At 36.2% G+C, this 26151-nt stretch overlaps 1 protein-coding gene across 5 annotated transcripts in view; it reads left to right on the top strand.

Annotated features, from left to right (window-relative positions):
* Positions 1-24760, top strand: part of TMEM144 (transmembrane protein 144) — a 74341-nt gene extending 49581 nt beyond the window's left edge. For all 5 annotated transcript variants that reach the window (XM_045464631.1, XM_045464623.1, XM_045464609.1 and 2 more), the window contains 7 exons: positions 6091-6172; positions 8081-8157; positions 10350-10468; positions 13028-13147; positions 14262-14359; positions 17669-17722; positions 23445-24760. In XM_045464631.1, coding sequence (XP_045320587.1) covers positions 6091-6172; positions 8081-8157; positions 10350-10468; positions 13028-13147; positions 14262-14359; positions 17669-17722; positions 23445-23528 — 634 coding nt within the window. In that variant the 3' untranslated portion in view covers positions 23529-24760. The remainder of the gene's footprint in view (positions 1-6090; positions 6173-8080; positions 8158-10349; positions 10469-13027; positions 13148-14261; positions 14360-17668; positions 17723-23444) is intronic.
* Positions 24761-26151: the final 1391 nt, after the last annotated feature.

Below are 26151 nucleotides of genomic sequence, written 5' to 3'. Positions count from 1 at the left end.
ATGGCACATTATTTTGCAAACTAAAAATACTATATAGGTGTGCCTGGGTGGCTCAGTCAGTTAAGCGTCCGACTTCAGCTCAGGTCATGATCTCGCGGTTCGTGGGTTCGAGCCCTGCGTCGGGCTCTGTGCTGACAGCTCAGAACCTGGAGCCTCCTTCAGATTCTGTGTCTCCCTCTCTCTCTGCCCCTCCCCCGCTCACACTCTGTTGCTCTCTCTCTCAAAAATAAACAAACATTAAAAAAAAATTTTTTTAATACTATATTAATAAATGTTATGATGCCCCTGGAATAGCCATTGATTCTCTCCTCTTAGCATTACTTACTTACTCTTTGCCACAGAGTTTCCACATTCCTGCCACCTAATCTCTTCTTCTTACTCCAGTTAGATAACTACTGTCTCATGTATGAAAACACATACTCATATAAATATGTATTTTTGGATGTATCTGTATCTAGTGGTATGCACCATATGAATGAGGATGAAAATGACTTTAAATCTCTATATGGCAGTGGTCAATCAATAAAACTCCAACAGGAATTAGGTCACCTTAAATTCAGTCCCCTTTCCTTTCTCGACTCCATTTATACACCCTGTCAGTGCTTCACATAATGGATGGCACTGCCTGGAAAGATTTTAGTACTTTTTTATTCTTCAGGGACAGAACACTATATTTCTCTTCCTCCTGCAATGATGGCTTTTCCCCAGCCACATTCAGGAACAATCTCTTTGTCATTGAAATGTTGCCTAAGAGAGTGGTTCCAGGCCAATTGGAGAAGAAATAACATAGATTATTCTAAAATAGCAGATTCCTGACATTTTTGGCTAGAGGTGATTTTATGTATTCTGTACAATTCATACAGCATACTAGCTTTGAATATCTCTCTCAAAAACAATTTCTTTACACCCCCAAATTGTAATGCAGCGGGCCTTAGGTTTGACTTAATGGTAATTTCAGGCCAATTTACTCAGTCCGTCAGGCATTGTTTCTCTTCATGTTTCTTCTTTCTTTAGAAAGTGCACATTCTCTAAAATTGCAAATTATTCATGTTCTACCACTTCTACACGTATGACCTTGGGCGAATCTCTTAATTTCTCCAAGCCTTGGTTTCTTCATCTGGTGTTAAAGTGGGGATAATAATTGTGCCAGCTTTGTCAGATATGTTGAAGAGGAAATGAATAGAAATATGTTACGTGCTTTGTATATTGCTAGACACATGGCTAATCCTCTATAAATTGGGTAATTTTTATTATAATAATCATACTTTTATTAATAACTAGTTCATGTTCAATTACTGTTTCCCCCGTGGGCATGTGTTGTTCAACTCTGTGGTAAACTAGTCAGTGCACCTGGGGAATCACGCAGCTTGGTTTGAAGCTTGGTCTGTGGTACAGAAATGTAGTGCTCTCTTCCTGCAGTGCATTCCAGCTCCCTTCTATGTTTCTTTACCAAGCAGCCCTTCTGGAAACTTTCATTTCATCATTTTAACTCAGTTAAATCAGTTTGTTCAAAGGGCATCCACTGAAAAATCTTGGGAGTTTCATGGCCAGTATAAGGAAATTTGGAATGCAGTTTGGGATATTGCTTTTCTTTTTAAAACTGAAGCCATTGCTCCTATTGTCTATAGAGTCCAGTTTTTAAAGGATTGGTTAGATTATTTCTAACCTTACATTTTTCCTATATGTAAGGTAAGTATCAGTCAGGTTCTACAACCAAAACCACTCTGTGTATTTTAAACAGCAGAGGATTTCACATAGGGAATTTTTTTTACAAAATTGTGATAAGGCCCAGTGAAGCAGAAGGAGAAGGGGCTCTTCCCAAAGCCCTGGGGCTCACTCTCCAATCAATACGGTTACCTCTGCCCTGAGTTACCACTGCTCCTGAAACCACCAGAGCCACCATCAAAACAAAATGGCTTCCCCCAACCTTTAAGCCTATCTGTATGCCTCCCCTTGGCAAACCTAACTGCTAATACAGTTTGGGAAGATACAGTTTTCAGCCTTCTAGTATCCATGGTTCAGGTGAGAATATATAAGGGTGGGTGATGGGAGTAGAGCTGAAACTAAGAAACAATGTTCTCTTAAACTTTAATGAAGATCCAGAAGTCAGAGTTCATAAAAAAGCAGATTTCCTTTCCAATTAAAAAATGCTTTGGATTATCCTTGAGTCTGTTCCCCGTTTTTTTCTCACTTAACTTGCTTAACCTGGAGAGTCATGTTGTGAGGAAATCCAATTTTTGTTTCTGGCCATTACTTTTCTTCAGAGCCATAGTCCTTATATCTAACTACGGACCAAGCTATACATCTCTATCTCTACATAGATGCCCCCCAGGCACCCCTCACACCCAATCTGAAGTGAGATAAGGCACGGAAGAGGACCCTGGTGGGTCAGGCACATGGTCAGCATTCCACAAACACTAGACTTTTAGTTCTTTTCTCTCTGCCTTCAGTATTTCGCAGTCAGAATTGCTTTTCTTTTTCTACCCTTCCCTGCAGACTCTTTCCTCTTCCTGTGTTTCCCCTCTTGTAGAATGTATTAGCCACAGTTATTCAAATTCAAAACCTTAGTCATCTTGAGTTTTTTTCCTTTCATACCCCATCCTGTATCTAATCCTGCTGCAAAATTTTTTCTTAATGTTTCACAGGCTCTTCCTCTCCTTTCCACCAATTCCCTATGATATATCCACCTATATATGATTATAAAAATCTCTCACATCTACTTTCCCTAATTCCAGTTTTTCCTCTTGCCGGATTAATTTGCTCGTATCTGCTATCAAATCAGTCATCATTCTTCTGGTTAAGAACCTTGGAAGACTCCCCATTAGATTCAGAATAAATCTGTCTCCTTAATCTGGCATGTCCTCCACAGTTACAGATTCAACCCTTCTTCTTAGATCAAACTTGTCCCTGTATTGTCAAGTCATTGAGTCAGGATTATTTAGCACAACATGCTGCAGACATTTCCCTCAGCCTAAGACCCTTTCCTCAGCCTCTGTGGCCACCCTTACACATCAATGGAGATTTTCCATCTTATGTGTTGTTTTCTTGATTTCTTCCTAATTCGAATGAGTCATTCCTAAACTTCCACTGCATTTTGTATTTCTTCTATTACGGAAATTCTCAGGGTCTGTTTTATATTATTCATACAGTTCCTTTATCCTTGAACTTCGAGATCCTGAAGGGCAAAGTCTGTCAATTTCTGTTATACCATCTCTCCCACCATCACCATTAGACTTTGCCACAGTGCTTGACACTTAATAGCTACTCAATAAAGGTTTGTTGAATTCAGTTGTGAGTGTAAAAACAAATACACCAGTTTTACTAATAGTAAGATGTATAGGGTCACAAATCTAGGGGGACTGGAAAGATTGAAAATTTAGAGAAGCACCCCTAGGTAAAACATATTGATTTTTTTCCATGCTTTTGACAATATTCATAGACTTTATTGTGAAACTTTGTGTCTGGCACACTGTACCAAGTTCTGTAAGTCTGTAGCCCAAAAGACCTTGTGATCTATTTGGTTTTATGTTCACATACATAAATTAAATGTCATTACCTTGTCTTAATTTAGTGCCCTGTACCCCCTCTTGATCTAATCGAGATGACTTACCTATTTTATGACAAACACTACTCACACAAGCTAAGAACCACTGATTGCTTAGTCTTGATTTTTTTTTTTTTCTCATGCTCAAAACTCCCTCTTCCGTCCAATAGACTCTTTATTTACTAACCTGTTTTGAGATTTTACCATGTTCCAAAAAGTACACTGAAAATTTTATGAATTCTTTTCTATAAAGAATTAAGTGGGTACACCCCCATTTCCTTAGATGAAAAAGTGGGTACATCCCCATTTCCTTAGATAAAAAAAGCTGAGGGTCAGAGAGGCTAACGGATTTGTTGCCGAGTCGTACAGTTGTTTGAAGAAACACTCGAAGACTTTCATTGGTACCCTTCAAGTATTTCTACCATCCTGTACTGTTATTACGAAGACACACTGGTCGATACAAAGTAGAGGGTTTTTACTGTAACTTTGTGAGGAAAATGCAGTTGAAATGTCTAATGATAGCTTTGCAAATTAACATGTATGTAAGCACATGTTTAACTAAGAAATACACATTTAATTAGGTTTTATGCATTCATTTTTACTGAGTGTTAAGTACTTTGAGAACTTTGAAGGATATCATATCTTCCATTGAATTAGAAAACCTGTGAGAAAAAAGTTTACAAGGACTTGTGGTAAATGGTCTGGATTACGTGATGACTATCCTTAGTGTTGTGGGGATTCAGAGAAGAGGAAGATTCTGTGAGGACTGAGCTGGGAGGGAGGAGGGTTCTTCTCAAGTTCAGCACTTCAATTCTTCTTTAGTTTGGATAAGAAAAGGGGAGTTCGTGGGGCGCCTGGGTGGCGCAGTCAGTTAAACGTCCGACTTCAGCCAGGTCACGATCTCGCAGTCCGTGAGTTCGAGCCCCGCGTCAGGCTGTGGGCTGATGGCTCAGAGCCTGGAGCCTGTTTCCGATTCTGTGTCTCCCTCTCTCTCTGCCCCTCCCCCATTCATGCTGTCTCTCTCTGTCCCAAAAATAAATAAACGTTGAAAAAAAAATTAAAAAAAAAAAAAAAAAGAAAGAAAAGGGGAGTTCGTGGTGTGTCTAGCTAAGGAAGAAACAGAAGCAGGAGCAGGTGGTTGGAGAGGGTGAAAGAGAAGCTGAAACAGGGACCGGTCAGGGATGAAAGTCCATGCGGAGAGCTATGTCAAGTAGGTTGTAAGGAACATAATGCAGAGAGTAATAAAATTCAAAAAGGAAAGTTAAATTTGCAATAGAAAAGAATATGGAACCATTCAAGATCTTAAAGCATGTGAGAGACTGAACTAAGGAAACTAAGAAATTTTAATTTGTATTTAAAAAATAACACATTATATGCACTATTGTGCACTTAGCTACCTACACTATTTCAGCATCATATGTACTTTGAAAGCTTATCTTGTCTTAACTTTTGAACAAATGCAAGCATGTTTTTAAAAGGAATGCCAAGGGGCATCTGGGTGGCTCAGTCGGTTAAACGTCGGACTTCAGCTCAAGTCATGATCTCACAGTCCATGAGTTCAAGCCCCACATCAGGCACTGTGCTGACAGCTCAGAGCCTGGAGCCTGCTTCGAATTCTGTGTCTCCCTCTCTGTCTGCCCCTCCCCTACTTGCACTCTGTCTCTCACTCAAAAGTAAATAAATAAATAAATAAATAAATAATAAAATAAAAACATAAAAAATTTTTTTAAAGGAATGCCAAAACTATACCAAAGGTGTCAATTTTCTGAAGTTCGTTCAGTATTTTAACACATTTTAACCTATTTGCATGGTTCAAAAGTCAACGTTAAGTGAAACATTTGTTACAAAGATATTGGACGTGAATAGACGATTCATTATGAGAGAATGCTAAACAGGAAAAAATCATCAGGCTTATGTGTGTGTGTTTTATTTCTTAAAATATACTCTGGAGATCTTTCCATATCAGAGCACAGAGGTCAGCCTCATTTCTTTTTTTGTAGCCATGTAGCATCCCATTGTGTAACCATGAAGGTGGCCTCACCTGAGTGTGGGTGTTCCGTGTTCTAGGGCCCCAGAGTCTCCTCAGTGGGGGTTGTATAGTTCTGCACTCACATCAGTGGTTATCTGTCTTCTATTGTTTGTCCACCTGAGGATGCTCTTAAACTTTTAGGGTTTTGTTGGCATCATAGGTGCAAAATAGTCATTCAAGGTGGTTTTCATTCAAGGTAATTTTTTTACCATGTGATTCCAGAGTTAAGTAAGAATTAAAAGAAAGATGCAGCTATTGGCTGAAACAATAAAATCAAGAGAAAAATCTGATTTGAGGTGAAATCTTATAAGTTAAGCCTCTAACTTGTTGCAATTAAGGACAATGAGAGATGTCAAAGAGAATGGCGGTTCTAGAGAAATGACAGGGCCACTGAAGAGGCAGTTTGGAAGTAATCATATCGTCAGGACTAGATTTAAGCTGTTTTCTCATAAAATGCAGGCAGTTTGATATGAACCAGGCTTATGATAACCATCACTAAAATTTACTTTTGTTACAGTGCTTTCATATTTTTGTTCATCAAAAGCGAAATACCAAGCAGCACGAGTTCTATGGACACCACACCGTTGATGACAGAGCATGTGAGTAGAATATGAAAAACCATATGATTTGAAACATAAAATTAAGGTAAAAGGAAAGTGCATAGATTTGAAACACAGATGGGAAAGTAGTTCTTTTTTTCCTTCATCCGGGCTGTCTAAAATATGTTTTCATATTACATATTTATTATAGTTAGGTCTAGGTAGCGATCCATCAAGATTGCCACAGGAAAGCTTTTCACCAATCAGAGACCTACTTCTATCTATTATTGGTAGATCCCAACTGGGAGATGTATAAACAAGCCCATATTTTGGAATGGCTTAAGGATTTCTGTAATAAGAAGACCCTAAAGGCTGAAGAAGAATGTGAAAGTTACTTTAGTAAGAGAGAGGAAGGAGGTCTGAAAGTAAGGCCCTGAGAGAGTAGTGGGAAATAGATCAAAGGCAGCCAGTGAAAGGATAAATCAAGTCATAGGGAAGTTGGAGTAGGACTTGATTTTCTTCCTTTTTCTCTTTTTGCCACATCCTTTTCCACTTAAAGATAAGGACAAGAAATATGTAACAAATCACTGGTTGAGTTTGAAGAACCTAAATGAGTCTGGAGTAGCAAATCTAGATTACATAGGGACAACATTTATAAGAGATCTGACAGAAGGCAGGTGCCAGTGACTACATACACAGAAATGACTTCAGGGCGAACCCCCATTGCCATGAGCCCAGACTCTAGTCCTTTCTATTTCAAGTATCTCTCCTAGCTGCCATGGCTCCATTGCTATCCAGATGCCCTCTGAAACTGGAATCCCACGCTCCCACTGACGTACTGCCTCCCTGAGGGTGCTCCCTGTACTCCTTACTTCAAAATTAACATTTTCTTCTCTCTTCCCTCTTCCCCTATCAAAACCCTCATCAAATAAGGTGACTGAACCCTTAGTTAGGTTGAAAAAGTTAACTAATAATTAGCTGAAGTATAAGGGAAAGAGATTTGCTAACCCATAGACATCTCTATTCTGGAAAATGGCACAGAGAGAAGGGACAAATTGGGACTGAGTGAAGGAGCATTCCCATGTTCCTTGCCTACCCTATGGATTCGGATACCTCCTGAATCTTCAAACCACTCTTCAAGCCAAGGGAGAGAACGAGAAAAGAAATGCCACCTGGTACAAGATACATTGTAGGCTAACTGCCTTAGATTTTCCTAAGCAAGATGGAGGGATATGAGCAAACCAAGTGTAAAGATACATAAGCAGCATGATTGGGTATTATACAACCATACATTATGAACTCCTCATCACAAAAGAAAGCAGTATTGCCAAAGGAACACTTGACTTAACACATGACAAAGAATTCAAATCTTACTTCTTATCTCTTACAAGAGCAGTAAGAGTATTATATCAAGTAAACTTTAGCTAAAAGGCAAAGATGATCATATTCAATATTATAAATATTATACATTTGCCTATAATTTTTATTGACTCAGAATATTAACCTAATCATGAAACATGGTTGGACATGTTTTATTAAGTAATTCAGTTAAAAAACAAAAACAAAAACAAAAACAAAAACTGCCTATCAATCTTAGGTATTCTGTAGAGGAGTCTGAGTTTTCCTTGGTTCTAATTTTTTTAACAGATTACTAAAATATGCAAAAGAAACACAAGCATTGTTAACCTCTGTTACTTTTGATAGGTGTATCAAAGTAGCCATGTATTAAACTGAAAAAAATTTAAACAGAGAAGTTGCCAACTGCCAAACCATTCTGAATGAAAGAGGAACAGAATCAGAAACATTTGAGTCTGGAGATATCCACAGAATCAGAATGCATAATGTCAATTGTTCATATTTTAAAGTATGTTTGGGAAAGAAGAGAAAAACACTGAAAATCTTTTTGTCACCAATGTGATTATCAAGGAATGCTGTTTTTGTTTTGGTTCATGCCAATATTTTCAATAGGTGATCAACAAAATTCAAGATCCCTGTCGTGACTATTCCTGGGTGGATAAACTCTCTACACTGCAACAGCGCATAGTGTAAGAAGAGGTTCTGTTATTCTCTTTCATATTTGGGTAAAGCAAGGATTACTGGAGTGAAGTGATACTCATCTGAGTTCAAGAAGAAAATGGTAACATAAGCTCTGACTCCTGTGGTTTGATGGTGGAGAGACTTTCTTGTCCTCTGCTGAGTTTTTAGGTACAGAGGTCCTTGATCTCAGTGTTTCATGGAATTCTTAAGCTAGTGCAGTATCTCTGGCCAATAAGAAGCTGACTAAAGCAATCTCATTTTGCAGCAATTTTGTGCCTAAAGTAAAAGAGGTAATATAGGCCACAGCACAGAGTGACCGATATGCTGTCAGCAATCACAGTCAAATTAGGCAATACACTTCTCTAATACTGCACTGCCCAGGAGGCCTGCCGTCTGCTGGAAGTCCCTACACTCATGTGCTAGACGATTTTATAATCTCAAGATATTCATTTTCAAATATAGTAGTATACTCTGGGTCCATGTAGTTCTACCCCCCACTATCATAAAGACTGAGAGAGTTTGGCTTACCATCAGCCCCTGTGTTTTAGAGTTTCTTGTGGAACGTTTTTGGATTCGCAGAGAAATGTGAAAATGTGTAAGCATATAGCTTGCGATTTACAGTCAATGACTGTTTTGGACCTTCTGTGGTGACACACATAAGCACTTTAAGAATATAAAGCATTTCCTCTGTTAGTATGTACACTATTCTCACAGTGGGAAAGAGGCAGTGCCTGGTGCATAACAAATGCTCGATGAATGTTTAAATCAATTGAGTGAATGAAAGAATGAGCTCACAAATAAGCTTTGGAAGATGAACATGTTGCTGTTTTTGCTTCAAAGTAAAACCGGTCTCTCAAAAAAACCACATTTTTTCACAAAGTTTCTCTCTTCTTAAGGGATTAAGAAAACCATTTTTAATGTATATTTATTTTTTAATTCTCAAGTTAGTTAACATACAGTGTAGTCTTGGCTTAAGGAGTTGAACCCAGTGATTCATCACATACATATGACACCCAGTGCTCCTTCCAATAAGTGCCCTCCTTAATGCCCATCACCATTTAGCCCCCCATCCCCATCAACCCTCAGTTTTTTCTCTATTTTTAAGAGTCTCTCATGGTTTGCCTCTCTCTCTGTTTTTCCTTCCCTTCCCCTATGATCATCTGCTAAGTTTCCCAAATTCTACATATGAGTGAAATCATGTGATACCTGTCTTTCTCTGACCATTTTTGATTGTCTCGTGATTGGCTAGACCTGATCTATTCGTCCAGTCTGTGCCTGGGATGCCCCTTTCAGGACTATGTGTTCCAGGCTTCACTAGGACACAGGGATTTCCAGTGTGGATAGAGCTGACTGGCCCTGTGAGCTCCTATTAAAATAAACTTTAAGAATATGTTTTTAAGCTTGGAAAGAAATGGGTTTGGTTTTTGTTTGTTTGGCTTTGTTGTTTGTTTGGTTTTGGGTGTTTTTTTTTTGCCTAAAACTTTCCTGTTTCATGCCATTATCCTTTGTATTAACTTAAAGGGATTGTTCCAAAATATTAATCATCTCTCCTTAAGATTACTGGGAATACTTGCTTCATGTGAATAAGGCCCAAGTCTGAGGAGTCAACATGAACCCCGTGCTAAGATGAAATACTCTCTTTTTACAAAAAGTAATGTCTTATTGCAATTATCCAAATTATTTTATTAAATCAGCATTTCTTGACCGTGCCATAGTTGACTAAGGCATAGTTGACATAGGCAAGTCTGTGGATTTCCATCATTGTTTTGAACAAGCATGCATTTAGTATTTTGTCTATCCTAGCCCTGTGCTGGGTGTTATTGGTTAAAAAAGAAGCAGAGAGCATAGCATCAGTTCACAAATCGTTCATATTTAGAGAGCCAAGTTTATTATGATGGCAATCGTCCTATCTATGTAATGACAATTTACAATGATAATCCATTATAACTTCTGTAAATTGTGTACATCCACTATTAAACAGTGGGGGACCAAAGCTTCAGTCTGTGCCCTGATGCTGCTCTGACCCTGCAGGGTATTTCTTTGACTTTTGACAGTCATGGAGCTTGAGATAGATGAGTGATTTCTGCTTAACTGCTTGTGATTTATACTCTGAAGCATGCTTTCGTTATGATTCCATTTGTGTGTTTGTCAGAAATACTGCTGTGGGCCAAGATTAGCAATGATGTATTTGTTTTTTAAGGGGCTGCAGTCTTGCAGTGATATCTGGAATACTCTACGGGTCTACGTTTGTGCCAATCATTTATATAAAGGACCACAGCAAAAGAAATGATAGCATATACACAGGGGCAAGCCAGTATGGTAAGAGTAAAACATTATTTTACTTTATAAATAAACTCCATACCTGTTTTTCTACTTAAGAATATAAAAAGAATGTGATTACGTAGTAAATCCTGGCACATAGATTTGATATTTTGCATTGTAAATGGTCACTATAGATTAAAAGTAATAAAGGACTGTTTGATTATTTTCACATGATCTTCAAATATAAATATAATCAACTTTAGTCAGGATTTATATCAGCTACTTGGATGTTAACACATGGTTCCTGGCTTTATAGTAAGATTTGGAGATTATTTTCCAGTTAGTTAATCTCTGGGAAAATATGTACTCTTCTCCTCTTAAAAAGAAAAAAAAAAACTGAAATGCGGTACATATCACTTTAAAATGAAATAAAGGTCAAAGTATAGCCTCGTTAGAGGATATTGTTTTTAAAGCATAAAGTAGTGCATTGAAAAGCCCAACATAGGCTCCCAAGTTATCTCAGTTTCTAGTGATAGAATTAGTCTCTCTGGTATAAACTTAACACTATATGAAATAGCCTTGTACAGACTCATCAGGAGATGAAAGGGTGTCTACTGCAGCCGTCCTATCATTATGTTACAGCATAGTTTCCATCAATGAAATCATAAAAGAATGAGATTGTGGGTAATCAAGTTCTAAATTAGATGGTACTGAAAATGAATGTGATCTATGTTCAGATAAGGGAAAATTTGAAGGGCAAAAGTCATGAGGGAAAGACTGATAAAAAAAAAAAAAGCTGGTATTTGAACAACGTTAATTGAGTGGATAGAGTGAGGAAGGAAGACCGTTGTTTCTTCCTTCCTTTTTATATTCAGCCCCATGAACACCACTCAAATCTTTTACTAACTTCTGTCTTTTTTATAAGACTTTATACAATACTTTTGGTGTTTTTATTCTTTTCATTTGTAAAGGAAAAAAAACAATAAAAATAGAGTAACATAGGATAAATTAAAAGAGAAGGAGAAAAGAGAGTGAAAAAATAAAATGGAACCAGGAATGAGTCTAAACTCTGTGACACATCTGTACACTGGCTAGAAATGAACCATAAATTTGGCTCTAAGGTTTCTTACAGACACAAGGGAAATCAGATCAGTCCCACAAATCGGTGAATGCAAGATAAAAAGAACTAATTACCCAGGAGTACAGTTGTTCTTGGTCCTGGGACATAATAAACAATGTACTCAACAATCTCTTTATGTAAAAGTACAATCAATTCTTAGGGATCTATCCTATGACAATTTGAATGTAGTCTGGTAGGAATACACCTTATTCCAATTTATTCAAAAATAATCCTAGGGAGGTATAATTTTTTATTTCATTTATTTAACGAACACATAAGTAGTACATGAACTGTGCTAGACACTGTTCCAAGCACATTACAATAATAACTCAGTTGACCCTCATAGCAACCTTTGGGTTAGATGCCATTATTATCCTTGTTTTACAGTTAAGAAAACTAAGAGAGAGATTAGGTAATTTGTCTGAGTCTCAAAGTTAGCAAGTAGTGGATTCAAGATCCCACCCAGGTGGTCTGTGCTTTTAATAACTGTTATGTTGCCTCTTGTGGTGGTCCATAGATGTGTTGACCCAGAAGTAGGGTCTAAGATTTTAGAAGAATAGACAAACTCTTTGATGTTCAAGCTTTTCTCCTTAAACATGGCCGCTCATCTTTGTCAAAATTTTAGTTGAGAGAAACATCCAATGTGGCCTTCCCTGCCAATAAGTTATAGTACACCCGTCTGTATGACTAGAGTACAACCTAATCAAACAATCAGTGGAACTGCAGTTTCTCAGATATTGGGCCACCATAATGTAATGAGATTTATAATAAACAATTGAATAAAACTCTCTTTGGGATAACTTCCTGAATATCCTTCCATATAACGTCATCTGCAACAGAGATGCTGGTCTCCAAATTGGTCACCATATAAAATTAGCACTCCCATAATTTTTTCACACACACCCCCCAAATACAGTCTACCTGGAGATTTGCTATAGCCATTGATAAAATTAAGTCTGAATACTATTCTTTTTTTAATGTTTATTTATTTTAAAAGAGACAGAAAGAGAGCACTGTGTGAGCAGGGGAGGGGCAGAGAGACAGGGAGAGAGAGAATCCCAAGCAGACTCCGCACTCTCAACGTAGAGCCCAACGCAGGGCTCAGTCTCATGTACCATGAGGTCATGATGGGAGCCAAAATCAAGAGTCAGATGCTTAACAGACTGAGCCACCTAGGCACCCCAGTCTGAATACAATTCTTAAAAAGAAGATCGTATTCACATAATGTTTATAGTTTCTTATTTATCTTTCGAAGATAATCATAAAAAAGTCTTTTAGACTTGATTATAATAACTAATTGCCCACTTCATATTTCTAAGTTTTAAATATGTTAATTTAATTCCATATAAACAACATGTAGAAAACTAGGATAATAAAATATAATTAATGACTGTTTACTTTTAAGGTTAATTTTGGTGGATTTGTTTTATTATTAGAACCTTAAATATATTTGAAATGAATGACACATTTGAGAGTTTTATAATATGTATTTTCAGATTTAGACTATGTTTTTGCACACTTCAGCGGCATCTTTCTTACAAGTACAGTCTACTTTTTCGCCTACTGTATAGCCATGAAAAATAACCCTAAGCTATATCCTGAAGCAGTCTTGCCAGGTAAGAATATTTACTATAAAAAATCTTACTCTGTGAGAGTACACTCACTTAGTTTGATTAATTGTCGTCTGGAAACCAAGCCATCCTGTGTTTGTGTGTCTGTGTATATGTTCATTCCCTAATTGCTTTGACCCAACTCACAACTAAATATGAAGGATTTAAAAGCCATGAAACTGGATATGAAATACTAGTCATCACAGAACCTGAAACTTGAGCAGTGAATCTAAGATCCACTGGTTTCCTACACCAGAATATCTTGTAAATTGACCATCAGACTTTATTATTTCTTCTTCATTACCTCAGGATGTTTATTAAAAGTCAGAGTTCTATGACTATTTTTTTTAAAGTGTCAACAAATAGAAATTTGTAGTCACTTAGGTCAACAAACATTTTCTCTGAAAAATAATAAGAAGCCGTTTTAGAGTTTGAAAAAATCATATGTTGAATGTGCATGCTTTGGGCTTAATCCATTCGGCATTGGTGGTAAAAAATACATATAATTTCTCACTTATTTCAGAGTTTGCCATAATGCAATTTGGGACATAAGTCCACAAGCAAAATTTTTTTAAGAACAAAATAAAACATATGTCAGAGATTCATTTTGAATACCTGATTCAGTAAAGTCAATGTGTGCTGCTATACCATTATAAAAAATGATAAGATATGTACTGAACACTTAGCTAAACTATCCTGAAATTTATATCTGGTATTTTCTTTCAAATTCTAGGAGGCTTTTTTTTCCCCCTTAGCTCTAAGCATCTTTATGTTTATAGTTTAGCATAAATGGTGTTCACAGAATATGCTCAGATCCAGTATCGTCCCTTGGTCCTTCTCCACTACCCAATCTTTACCTCAACCACAACATTGGGTATTTTATTTAATGTCAAGAAAGTGAAAAAATTGATAATTATACCCACAGCCATCAAGAGCAAAAAAAAAAAATGACTTGGTTTCCAAAATTATCGTAAAACACAGCTCAAAAATCCATGTTGGCCGACAATGTCAATGGGAATGCGTTGATATGAGCAACTTAATATTCCTGCTGTATCTAGAGCATGGATTTTTCAGGAGAGGAACGTGGCTTGTAAGTGTGCACTGTTTGTGTGTGTTTCAGGTTTCCTGTCAGGAGCTCTTTGGGCAATAGCTACCTGCTGTTGGTTCATAGCTAACCACTCTCTCAGTGCTGTGGTCAGTTTTCCAATAATCACTGCTGTAAGTAGCTAACTCGTCTTTCCCCAGTTTTGTTTTTTAAAGGTAAATCTGATTTTTCTGAAGCAACCCTAGTGAATCACCGAGGACTGTCATGGAGTTTGATTTTTTTAAGAGTACGATGTGTATAATAGTTTCATGTGGATTCACCAGCAGCCTCTGGTCTCATGTCCTTGACCACTAAGGGAACATTGCTAACCTCATTTTAGCAGGTTTATTAATCGTTGATATCCTTGCAGTTTTTGTCTGGTCATTTTACCTAATGTTTTTTTGGATACATTGTAATTTGTTGTTTATAACAGTATTTATCTCTAGATGACAGTTTATAAATTAAAAATGCTCTTGTGTATACTCTGGCACTTGAAGCTCATGAAAACCTTGTGAGACAGAAAGTACTTCAGACTCCTCATGTGGAACTTCATCTGGTACTTTTTAAAGAAGGCTTTCAGGAAGTGCTAAAGCAAACTACTGTCTCTGGATGAGTTATATGATTAAACATCAAGTTTTGCGCTGTACTTACGAAAAGGAGTTAATGGGGTAGCTAATTCTTTTTAACATGTTATTTCCTCAGAAGAGACCATTTATTTTCTGGCACTAAGTTCTGAATAGAATGTATCACATGGGGCCTTTTACAGAGGACACTGAGTAACAATAAATAATATTCCTCAAACAAATTTACAGTAGACAGAGATTTGGTTTTTCTATCACTCTTTCTTGTATTAAATTATGGTAAAGACTTAGGACAAAACATTAAAGCCTAATTCAGTGGAAATAAATTGCTGAGGTAGGTGAGGTATGGGCAGATGGTCGGTGGGAGTAATCACTGTGGCTTTTGGAGACTTGCCTGTCTGAAGGACTGTTCTCGAATCACCGTGATATAAGCAAAGTCTTCTCACCCACCAGGTGGAGCTTCCTCTGGTGCCTGGGGCTTGTTACCTGGGGAAAACAGGTGTTCCTGGGAGTTGAGGGAATTGAGCAACATTACTGCTAGGTTCTTGTTTGGTTTCACTTTCATTACTCTAGCCAAAAACAACCTTTTCCACATGCAGACAAGATTCAGTCTTTTCCTCAACGATCTCATATTTTTCTTTATTTCATTTCTTGGGAGAACTAGATTTTTTTAACGTTAACTTTTTTTAGTGGAAAATTTCAAACATACCCATTACCCAGCTTCAACAATAATAAATATGATCAATTTTATTTTATCAAAAGAGCACTTTTTTTTAAATTCCAGGAGCACTGTTCTTCCCAGGTGCATATATTTCCACTGTTATGTACTCACTGGTAACTAGATTGTGAGTTTCTTGAAAGCAGCATCTATATTATTTATTAGCAAATGATAATTAAAAAGGAAAGAGGGAAGGAAGGAAGGGGGGAGGGAGGAAGGGAGGGAGGGAGGAAAGGAGGAAAGGAGGGAGGGAGGAAGCAAAAGAGAGAGGGAGGTGGGAGGGAAGAAAACAGAAGAAAAAAACCCATGTAGCAGGAGCAAGCTTGTTCCCTCTGCTCTAAGTTTTCTCTGATAAATCTAAAAGCTGAATCAGTTTATTCAGAAGCTCAGCTTCTGAAGATAGCTCAAGCTCACCTCATTTTCAAAGGCTGATTTACAAATGTGCAATTTATATTCATTTTATGGAAGGAAAATATGCAATCCCAATTGCCAAAAAATCAGCTATATTTCTTATCCAAAACTCCTTCCTACCTGGCTCTCCTCTGCCTGAATCAAAGAGGATGTCCACACTTTGAATTGTGCTTGCATTACGTTTAGCAAAGCACCATTCCTATAACCACATCACTCCCTACAATAACCCTTAGACCACGTCTAAACTAGTATTTAGGAAATCATCACCCAAAAAGCCTCAAAGGGCAATGATACCTTTTGGCATTGTCTTCTATTATGTTCTCTGAATGGATATAAATTTTCAGATTAGAGAGGATAAAATTCTTGAGCGATTGGCATGATAACATTAATATTATATCCTCCATTCTATTGTTTCCTCTTATCCTGTCCCAAGTCAGTGTGGAATTGCCTGAAGGACGCAGATGCTTCTTGTTTGATTTGGATTTTGAGGCTTAGGACCTTACGTCACTGATAAAAGACAGTTCCTTTGACCTAGTTCTCTGGCTCTTTTGATGTTGAACCTTCCAGATGCTGATAAACAGAGTAAAGTATTTTTATTGCTTCGCTTACATACCGGGAGTAGAGTCCAACTTTGCTGACCCAGCCGTGTAGATGGTTGGAGTAGTGGAAGGGGAAAAACATGTTGGAATTGTTTATGTGAAACTCTTCCAGAGTTTGTGCAGAGCTTGAAAAGGAATCTTAAAAATGCTGATACAATACACCTTCTCCACAAAGACCAAATTCCAATTTTTTTTTCCTTCTCAGCTATAAAAAGTTAATAAACTTTAATAGCTAAAAGTTTCAAACTGCAGTATCATCCTTTCTACCTTACTTCTTCTCATTTCCTTTTCCTATATTATTTTATTCCTGTCTGAATAAACCTATTGCTTATTTATCTTTACATGGCTTTTGTATCTTTCCATAATACCGTCATTAGCATTCGTTGGGATTTAATGTTAGACATAGTTCATCACCGTGCAATAGTATCAGTTTAAGAATTTTTAAAAAAAAAATTTTTTTAACGTTTACTTATTTTTGAGAGAAAGAGAGCATGGGGTGGAGAGGGACAGAGAGAAAGGGAGACACAGAATTGGAAGCAGGCTCCAGGCTCTGAGCTGTCAGCACAGAGCCCAACGCAGGGCTTGAACTCAGGAACCGTGAGACCATGACCTGAGCTGAAGTCAGATGCTCAACCGACTGAACCACCCAGGCTCACAAGAAATGTTTTAAAGTACATTATTGGCTGGGTCTCAGAGAACATACTACACTTTCTTCAATTATGAGATTGCCTCATTCCCAAAAAAGTTATCAGTTGTTCCTACACTTACTTCTATTAATCCTATTTCTATTGTCCTAAGTTCGTTAGAAAAACATAAACTATTTGTTTATTAAAATATTATAAGTAGATAACATTAAAGAAAAGTATTACATGGCACAAAATATTACAGCATCATCAATACAATAAATATAAAAATCATAAAGAAACAAAAAAATCTTTATTTTTTACCTAATGCTACCTTGGTTAATGTTGAATTAGAGCTGAGATTATGAATAGTTTAAGCTGACAATATTGTTGTATTGTTTTCATGGCAAAAAGTTACTCAAAGCATAAGGTCATCTCTCCAATTTACTGTATGTAGAGTACACGTCATAAAAAATAACTAATCTAATTAGAACTTTTCTTTTTATTTAAGGGTCCAGGATTTATAGCTGCAATGTGGGGTGTCTTCAAGTTTAAGGAAATACAGGTATGTACAAGAAAGGGCAGATTTAGAAAACAGGGGTAGGTCCAGGTAAGAAAGGTATTTAATACTATGTTTAATACTATGTTTCTGTTATTTTTCTGAAAACTGTATGTGACTCCTAAGCCCAGGGCAGAAAACACATGAAAGGATTTAACAAGTGAAGATGTTCAAAATGTTATCATTTTGAAAGAAAATGATAGGAAAGAAAGAAAGGAAAGAAAATACTAAAGCTGTGATAATTATTATGAAACATATTTCTCTCCACCCCAGCCCCCAGTCCAAAAATGCTTTAGTTGACTTTATTTTCCTTTAAGAGATTTTGGTTAAATAACCAATAAAATATGATGAGAAGGAAATTTTACTTAATGTAAAATCTGGCAGATAAACAAGACGAAAGATTTTTTTATCCTAAGATTAAAATATCCCTGAGTCAAATGGACCTTGGGAATAGATTTTTCTGTTGGTTCTCATGTCTCTCAAAGGCTCCATAGCAAACCAGCAACTTTATAAGAAAATGGTGGGGTAGCAAGGGACGATTACCACTTCTCTTTCAAGTGTAAATGATGGTGATTTAAAATTGCATTTATTAAATACTTCTAGGATGTGTGTGTGTGTGTGTGTGTGTGTGTGTGTTGTTTACATTAAAAATTGTTGTAGGAGCACCTGGTTGACTTAGTCAGTGGAGCATGTGACTCTTGATTTTGTACTTATGAGTTCAAGCCCCATGTTGGGTGTAGAGATTGCTTAAAAATAAAATCTTAAAAAAATACTTTTTAATTGTTTTCAGAATTTTTCCCATTTACCTTAATTTGAGGAACATATGTGAATAGTATTTTTGTAATAGCTTTTACTAAAAAATATTTATACAAATTAGAGACACTCTGTCAAGGCATCATAGACGTAATATTTTCTATCTTAATCTGCAGCTATAATAACAATTAATTTCTGGTTCTAAGACAATCTGATGTCACTAATATCTGGGAACCAAAAGGCGACCCATCTACCTGGATGATCCTTAAAATGATTGATTATTCAATATTAGATATAAAATATCATTTCCTGTATATTAAATGAAATGTTTTGATTTAGAAAACCATAATTTGATAGTACAAGATTCTCAAATTTAAAAAATAATAAATTTGTTTGGAATATATGCACCAATATCTTATTTTTTTTTAATGCATAAGATAACTTAAAACATTTATAGAGCCATAAATTACTTTCATACACATTTCTCATTTATTTTAGTTAGGGTTGCTTTCCACAAAAAGTAGTTTTATGTCCAAAACATGTCGTAATCTCTTTGCAAGTATTTCCTCTGCCCCAATCAGGGTAATGATTTCTATTTATTTATTTTTAATTTTTTTTTAATTTTTTTAAACATTTTTATTCATTTTTGAGAGATAGAGACAGAGCATGAGCGGGGAAGGGGCAGAGAGAGGGAGACACAGAATCTGAAGACAGACTCCAGGCTCTGAGCTGTCAGCACAGAGCCAGAAGCAGGGTTCAAACTCACGAACTATGAGGTCATGACCTGAGCCGAAGTCAGACACTCAACCAACTGAGCCACCCAGGTACCCCATGATTTCTATTTAAAAATTGGGTGTTTATTATCTAGTATAACATACTGAAGCCTTAGAAAATCACAAGTGAGCATAGCTTATTTGCAGTTATAGTTAAAAAGAAGCACAAACCAAAAATAAATTTAAAATAAAGGATTTGGAAATTACCTTAGTTACTACTGCAGTAATAATGTAACTGAATCAAAAATCTTCTTTTCTAGTTACAAGAACCTCTTGGGAGAGAGAAACCCTAACCATTGAGCCTACTGTTAATTCCTTAGTCCTCTAAAAAGAACTAAAAGACATTCAAAGAAAGCTTTTTTTTGTTGCTTATGGACACCTTTAAAATGACAGCTCAGACCAAATTTTTAATGAAAAGCCATGGCCAAGTAGGGCTTAACTTTGGAGTGCAAGGATAGTTTATAATGTGCAAATTAATCACTGTAATATAATGTTAGATAAACAGAGAAAAGCTATGTGATAATATTTTTTCAAAAGGCATGTGCTAGGATTAAAAATCAGGTTTTAATTAAGAAAAAAAAACTCTTCAAAATGTTCAAATAGGAGAAAGCTGTCTGTCAAAAAACAATAGCAAACAAATAGCTAAGGTGAAACAAAAGTTCTCTCTCAATTACACCTCAATAAAGCTGAAAACAAAAGGTCTTCTCTTTAAGTTGGAAGTCAAAAGATTTCTTCATTATTGTTGTTATTCAATATTTTCTGGAGATCCTAGCCAGTGTGATAAAATAAAATTAAGAAAGAGGCAACATAGATGTAGGAAAGAAAATGAGAAAATTGTCATTTGCATGTAACATTATCTTCGTTAAAAATTCAAGCCAGTCAGCTGAAAATCTTGAGATCCAATAAGATTATTTGGTAACGTGCTGAAATATAGGATAAATATAAAATCAATAGCTTTCTAATACCAATAACTGATTAAAAAGTGGAAAATGAATATTATTGAAAACTATAGAAATTATTAAAAGATAAGAAAATAATCAGCAAGAAACATGCTAGATTTATAAAACCACTCAATTTCCCACAAAAACTTCCTACAAAACATAATATCAGAACAAATGGGGAAGCCTCACCATATTCCTGAGGGAGCAGCTCACTGCTGTCAGTAGACAGTTATTTCCAATTCACATTCAGTGTGATTTCTACAAAATTCCAACGCAATTGTCTCTGGAATTTTGAGAGTGAGTTTGGCCAAGTATGTATGTAAAAATAAAGAGAGAGAGGGCCAAGATGAAAGCAGAGAGTGACTTTTATTGACCTTCTGGGAATTAAAAAAAAAAAAAAAAAAGCAGAAGAAGAACTTACAAATCTGTCTACAAACAAAATTTAAGAAGTATCCAGTGAGGCTTATCATTCAATGCAGGTGCCTAACTGCCTCTTAATGGGTGGCTTAAAGGCAAGTTTTAAATACTTTACATGCCACCGAGTTTAAGAAAGAGCTGTCAACTGAACACTGACACCAAAATCCTATCAGAATTTTTAAACATTATTCTTCTTAGAAACAAGATAAAACCCTAGAGGAAAACAAAAGCAACACATGTATCTCTATGACTTTTAGGCCCTACCAATTATGTCTTGAAGTAGTACTCAAAGACACATATTGGAAAGTCTACAACCTGCAGAAGTAAGAACTTAATCTGAGATCCAAGTACTTTTTGTGCTAAAGGGTTTAATGATTTCATTTAATCTTAATGCCATAGGGCACCAGTTGGATATTTTCCACTTCCAGTGTTCTTTTATATCTGCTATCTGTTCCTCTTTGGGAAGTTTGTTTTGTTTGAAATTTGTTTGAATTTTATATTTAGCTATTTTAAGCTAGATATAAATTATTATTTTTAGAAACACACATTAGCCACAATGTCTACAGAAATACAGGAGATTATCACTACAACAATTTATAGGTCAGTAGCTAATCTCAGATAAAGGATGAGATGATTTGTGACCTTAGTAACTGTTTCAGAAATCCAAGTTAAAAACTTTTTGCTTTGGGGAGAATGTTAGCATGATCTTTTAAGTGCTAATATTCACCTTTGATGAAGGGAAACAATTGCTGTTGCCCAAATATAATTGGTCTTTTTCTCTAGGAGACTGGGAAGTTTGAACAGATTCTTCACCTTAAAGGGAAAAATATTTTACTCTCTGAGAACATTATTCTTCTGTCTACATAGACAATAAAGGAGAGAGCTTAGCAAATAATCAGAGAGTTTAGTCCCATAATCAGGTTATAAAATGGTGATAAGTGAGGGCCCCGTATGTTGTTTTTTCTTACTTAAGTAATTGTATCAACTGTTTAATTCACAAATGACATTTGGAAATCACCTGAGTGTATTCATTCTTTGAACAAATAGGTATTGAGTGCTTGCTCTCCACCAGTACAGGTATCTAGGTAAAGGTTGCAGTCTTCAACACTGACAAGATGTCAGGGAACCTTAAAGTCTTAGCAGGAGTGTGTGTGTGTGTGTGTGTGTGTGTGTGTGTGTGTGTGTGTGTGTGTTAATAAGCTCCTCTGTACTTAGCAAGGCTTTGTGGTGCTGTTTTCATTTGTGGAACTTGTATTAGAGGAACTTTGGGTAATATTCCTACTCACAGTGAATCAGAAAATTCAGCTGTCCCCAACTCAACTTACAAAGACTTCTCTCATCATCAAATACAGGTCAATTAATCCATTCTCTCCCAATTCTTTATTAGGTTGAAGAAAGAGACTATACGCTTTTTGGAATTTTGGCTATGTATTAATTGGCATTAATCCTAATAAGAGCTAATAATGATATTATATTATTTGACTGTCAGGAGATCTCAGTGCACTTTTAGACATAAAGTCTTAACATAGACAGAAAATCTAAAGTTAGGGAGGTGCTGGCCGTGTTTTACTTCGTGATGTTCAAACCTTACCTTAGAGCACCAGGGTTTATATTTAATGTGGGATATAGACAGCCTGGCCAGTATTCAGATGGGAATAGCCTGGGAGCTTGAAACTATTTCATATGAAAAATGGTCAAAGGAACTAAAATACTGATCAGGAAAAAAAATTGCTTCAGGAATATAAGACAGTTATTTTTTAATGTTTCAGGGTTTATCTTGTGGGGGAGAGATTAGAATCGATCTATCTGTAACCCTGGAGATAGATAGAACTTATGGTAAATAAAATATTTCTACTTAACACAGAAAGCTATTTGTTAATCAGAGATGGACTGGCCACATTGGGAAGTGGTTCTCAGTGTTTCCCATCTTTAAGATCAGTTAATCTACCCATAGCTGGGCAAGGCAAACTTAGTCTCTCTGTTCCTTTCTCACCCTTCAGATAGAGCTCTATCTCTCCATCTGTACCTTGTCATCTGTCCCCAAGCAGACTCTAGTTGCCTCCTTAACGATCTCCTTGCATCCGTTCTGGACCCCTCCAGTCTGTTCACCATCCGCAAATAAGTGTGGGCTTTATAAAATGTGAATCCCACCTTTTCACCATGTCCAGCTGCCTATGTCTTTGCCTTCCCATTACTTGGAAAAATAAAACCTCAAACTGTACATGACCTATGAGCCCCGTGTATGTTTGGGCCATAGCCCTCCAACCTGGTTTTTATCCACTTAACTCATTGCATGGGTCACACTGACTTTCTTTCCCTGGCAAGTATCATACTTTCTCATACAACAGAGCTTTGCACATAAAATTCCTTCTACCTGGAGTCCCTACCTGTTTCCCTGCCCAATTAATTGATACTTACAGTTAGAAGCTTAATTCTCCACCATCCAAACCAGCCTCATTGAGATTCCTTTGTAACACACCTCAGAAACAATCATGCTTGTTTACTTATTAACATTCCTCTCACTTTGTAACGTTCTTTTCTGTGATTAACTTCTGCCTCCCATATTATATAATTATCTGCATAAGGGCACATTTTGCTCACCATTTTAACTCCAGCACATGTTGATGCAAAGTGGATGCCCACATGTATTTACTGAGTGGGTGAATTAGCAAGGCTCTTGTGGGTTTTCAAGAGAATCTGAATGATTGCTTGGAGGAATAGCAAAAAGCATGCAGGTGGCTGGAGCAGAGAGTTAGCAAGGTCCCTAGCAATCTTAAGAGTCTGTGCTTTCTGCATGTTTGATTCAAATTTGCTTAATTACAGTTACATTTTTTTATTATTCAGGGTCTACAAAACTACCTATTGATGATATTTGCATTTTGCATCATCTTGACTGGAGCATTATGCACAGCTTACTCTAAAATCTAACAGGCATAAGACCAGCAGATGGCAGCAGTGGGTAAGGGAACACCACTACGGGACTCCACAAATATGCCAAGGACAGAGTTCATTTTCATACAGCAAATGGATCTCTACTTGTCTTGGACTGGGTAAATGATTTTTTCCCCCACAAATGTGAAAATAAAGAAAACTAAGTTTCAGTCAAGTGTAAAAATGAAAAAATCTGCTAATGAACTATTTATGAAGGGAAGACTTTCCTGGGTGACTGCAATGTCTGCATTCTCACAGCACTACAGCTGACTGCTCCTTTTACAATATGGACTCAATGGGCAAGGCAACTTATGCTTGTTGCATAAGCTACAAAACAGTGTGGAGTTCATATACACAAAGAATTTTGTATATGTCCAAGTTTCCAACACGTTACCCTCATTAATGAAGAGAGGAAGAAAAATGTTGGGGAGAGAAATAGAAGACCCACCTTATAATGGAATTCCAAAGATATTTAGATCCTTTGCTAGAAAAAGTAAATGTCACGGTTGGTCACTGAATGTTAAAAAGGCCATTTCATTATTTTTAGCCCAACCTTATTTTTACTTCAAATTAATATTGTGCAACTCTACATCACCCACTGGTCTTAGCTCAAAATACTCTTGATTATCTCCAGATAAAATCCTCTTCAGAAAAGAAAAATTTCCCACCGTTGGGATTATATGTATAATACATATACAAACAAATACAAGTGCACATACATAAATGCACACACATATGTATGTATGTAGGGGGAATTCTAGAGTTGCTGTAGTGAGGGTCTAGCTTATCAGAATGAGAATTTAGAGGGACCAAAATCTTCTTTGTATGTATAATTTATTATTTTTTTCTGAAATATACTTCTGTAAAATTCTCTTTAAACTGGAGACTTTCTTCCTGTTTTAACTGGTGGTTTCCTTTAGGTTAAAGAAAATAATGGACATGTTATTTATACATATGTGTGTGTGTGTGTGTGTGTGTGTGTGTGTGTATTCAGAAGAGACAGAATAGCATTCTACTTAAGTGTATGCACGCTAGAGCTAACCCAAATGGGTTTAAATCTCACTTGTTCTTCATCTTAATTGTATGACTTTGAACAAGTTCCTGAGCTTCCTGTATCAGATTCCTCATCTGTAAAATGGAAAATAGTGATAATGATGATTATTGCAAGGTTCAAGTTAATTAAAATCTGTACCATGTGTTCATGAGTGTCTGGCACTTGTCAAACGTTATATAATTCTTATTATTATGTGCTGTTTGAGAAAGCAAATGTGTCTGTAGATTGGAGAATATTTTGTAAGAGCTATTGCCCTCACCGCCAGCCCATCCAAACAACTACTTATTCCTCTTTATGAGTGCACTTTTAAAAATGATACTGGAGTCTCAATTTCATTATTGAATTATTTAATTGTCACACCTTACCAAAACTCATTTTAACTTTAACCTGAAATACCATTAATTATGTTGATAACTTTAAATATAAATTAACATAATTATTCTTTAGTTGAGATTGCCAATTTATATGCAAAGTTTTAAATGTGAAATTAATTGCAGAAGAAAAAAATTTTTTTAATCTTATTACCACTATATAGTTTCTGCTACCATACAATGCCTTTAGTGTTAGAGTAGTGTGGGGAAAAATAAGCTTTTCAAAATAATTACCATACAAAAACTCATTGTATACAGGTTAGTCTAAATAGGCAACTACTGGGGAACCTGGGTGGCTCAGTTGGTTAAGCGTTCAACTCTTGATTTAGGCTCAGATTATGATCTCATGGTGGTGAGATCAGCCCCTGCTGTGGGGCTCCGTGCTGAGTGTAGAGTCTGCTTGGGATTCTCTCTGTCCCTTTTTCTCTGCCCCTCCTATGCTTGCACCCAAAATAATAAATAAACATTTAAAAATAAATAAACATTAAATTACTTAATAAATAAACATTTAAAAATAATAAAATAAACATTAAATAATAAATATATAACCATTAAAAATAATAATAAATAAACAGGCAATTGCCAATTCTACACTTTCTTTGCTCAACTTAGGAAGTTAATGTCTCTCTCCAAGTTTTGCAGCTTTATTTTTTCTTATCTAGTATGGTCAGATTGTTGTGTTTTAACTCTTTATTGCTTGGCTGTCTCTGTGTAGAGAGAAGGTACTACCTGAAGTAGGGAAGTAGGAGACCAGTGAGGCTGGCATCCAGATTATTAAAATTTTTTCTTAGCAGAATAAAAACTCCTAATTCCTAAAAATTCCTAATGAGTTTTATGGAGTTAATAGTACAGTATTTCTCCTGAGCTACTAAATCTACACTTGTTCCTGTTATGCTCATTTATTTGCACTTAGAGTTGCTAACCACTAAACCTATATGTATCAATATTGGTAGAACTGAAAAACACATTGAGTTAAAAAAGCAAGTTCTAGAACCATGTGCACAGCATGATACCATTTAGGTACATTTTCAAAAATCAAAGTAATATATATATTTTTCTATGCATGCCTATATACACAAAAAGTTAGAAAAAATACACAAAACTCATACTAATGTTTGCTTCTAGTGAGGGTAAATGAGATCAAAATGGCAACTCTGGGGTTAATGTCAGCTTGATCATTATCTGTAATTCTCTA

Source organism: Leopardus geoffroyi, chromosome B1, assembly GCF_018350155.1.
Source record: "Leopardus geoffroyi isolate Oge1 chromosome B1, O.geoffroyi_Oge1_pat1.0, whole genome shotgun sequence".
In the NCBI taxonomy this organism is placed as follows: domain Eukaryota; kingdom Metazoa; phylum Chordata; class Mammalia; order Carnivora; family Felidae; genus Leopardus; species Leopardus geoffroyi.
This window is presented reverse-complemented; position numbering and strand designations above follow the sequence as displayed.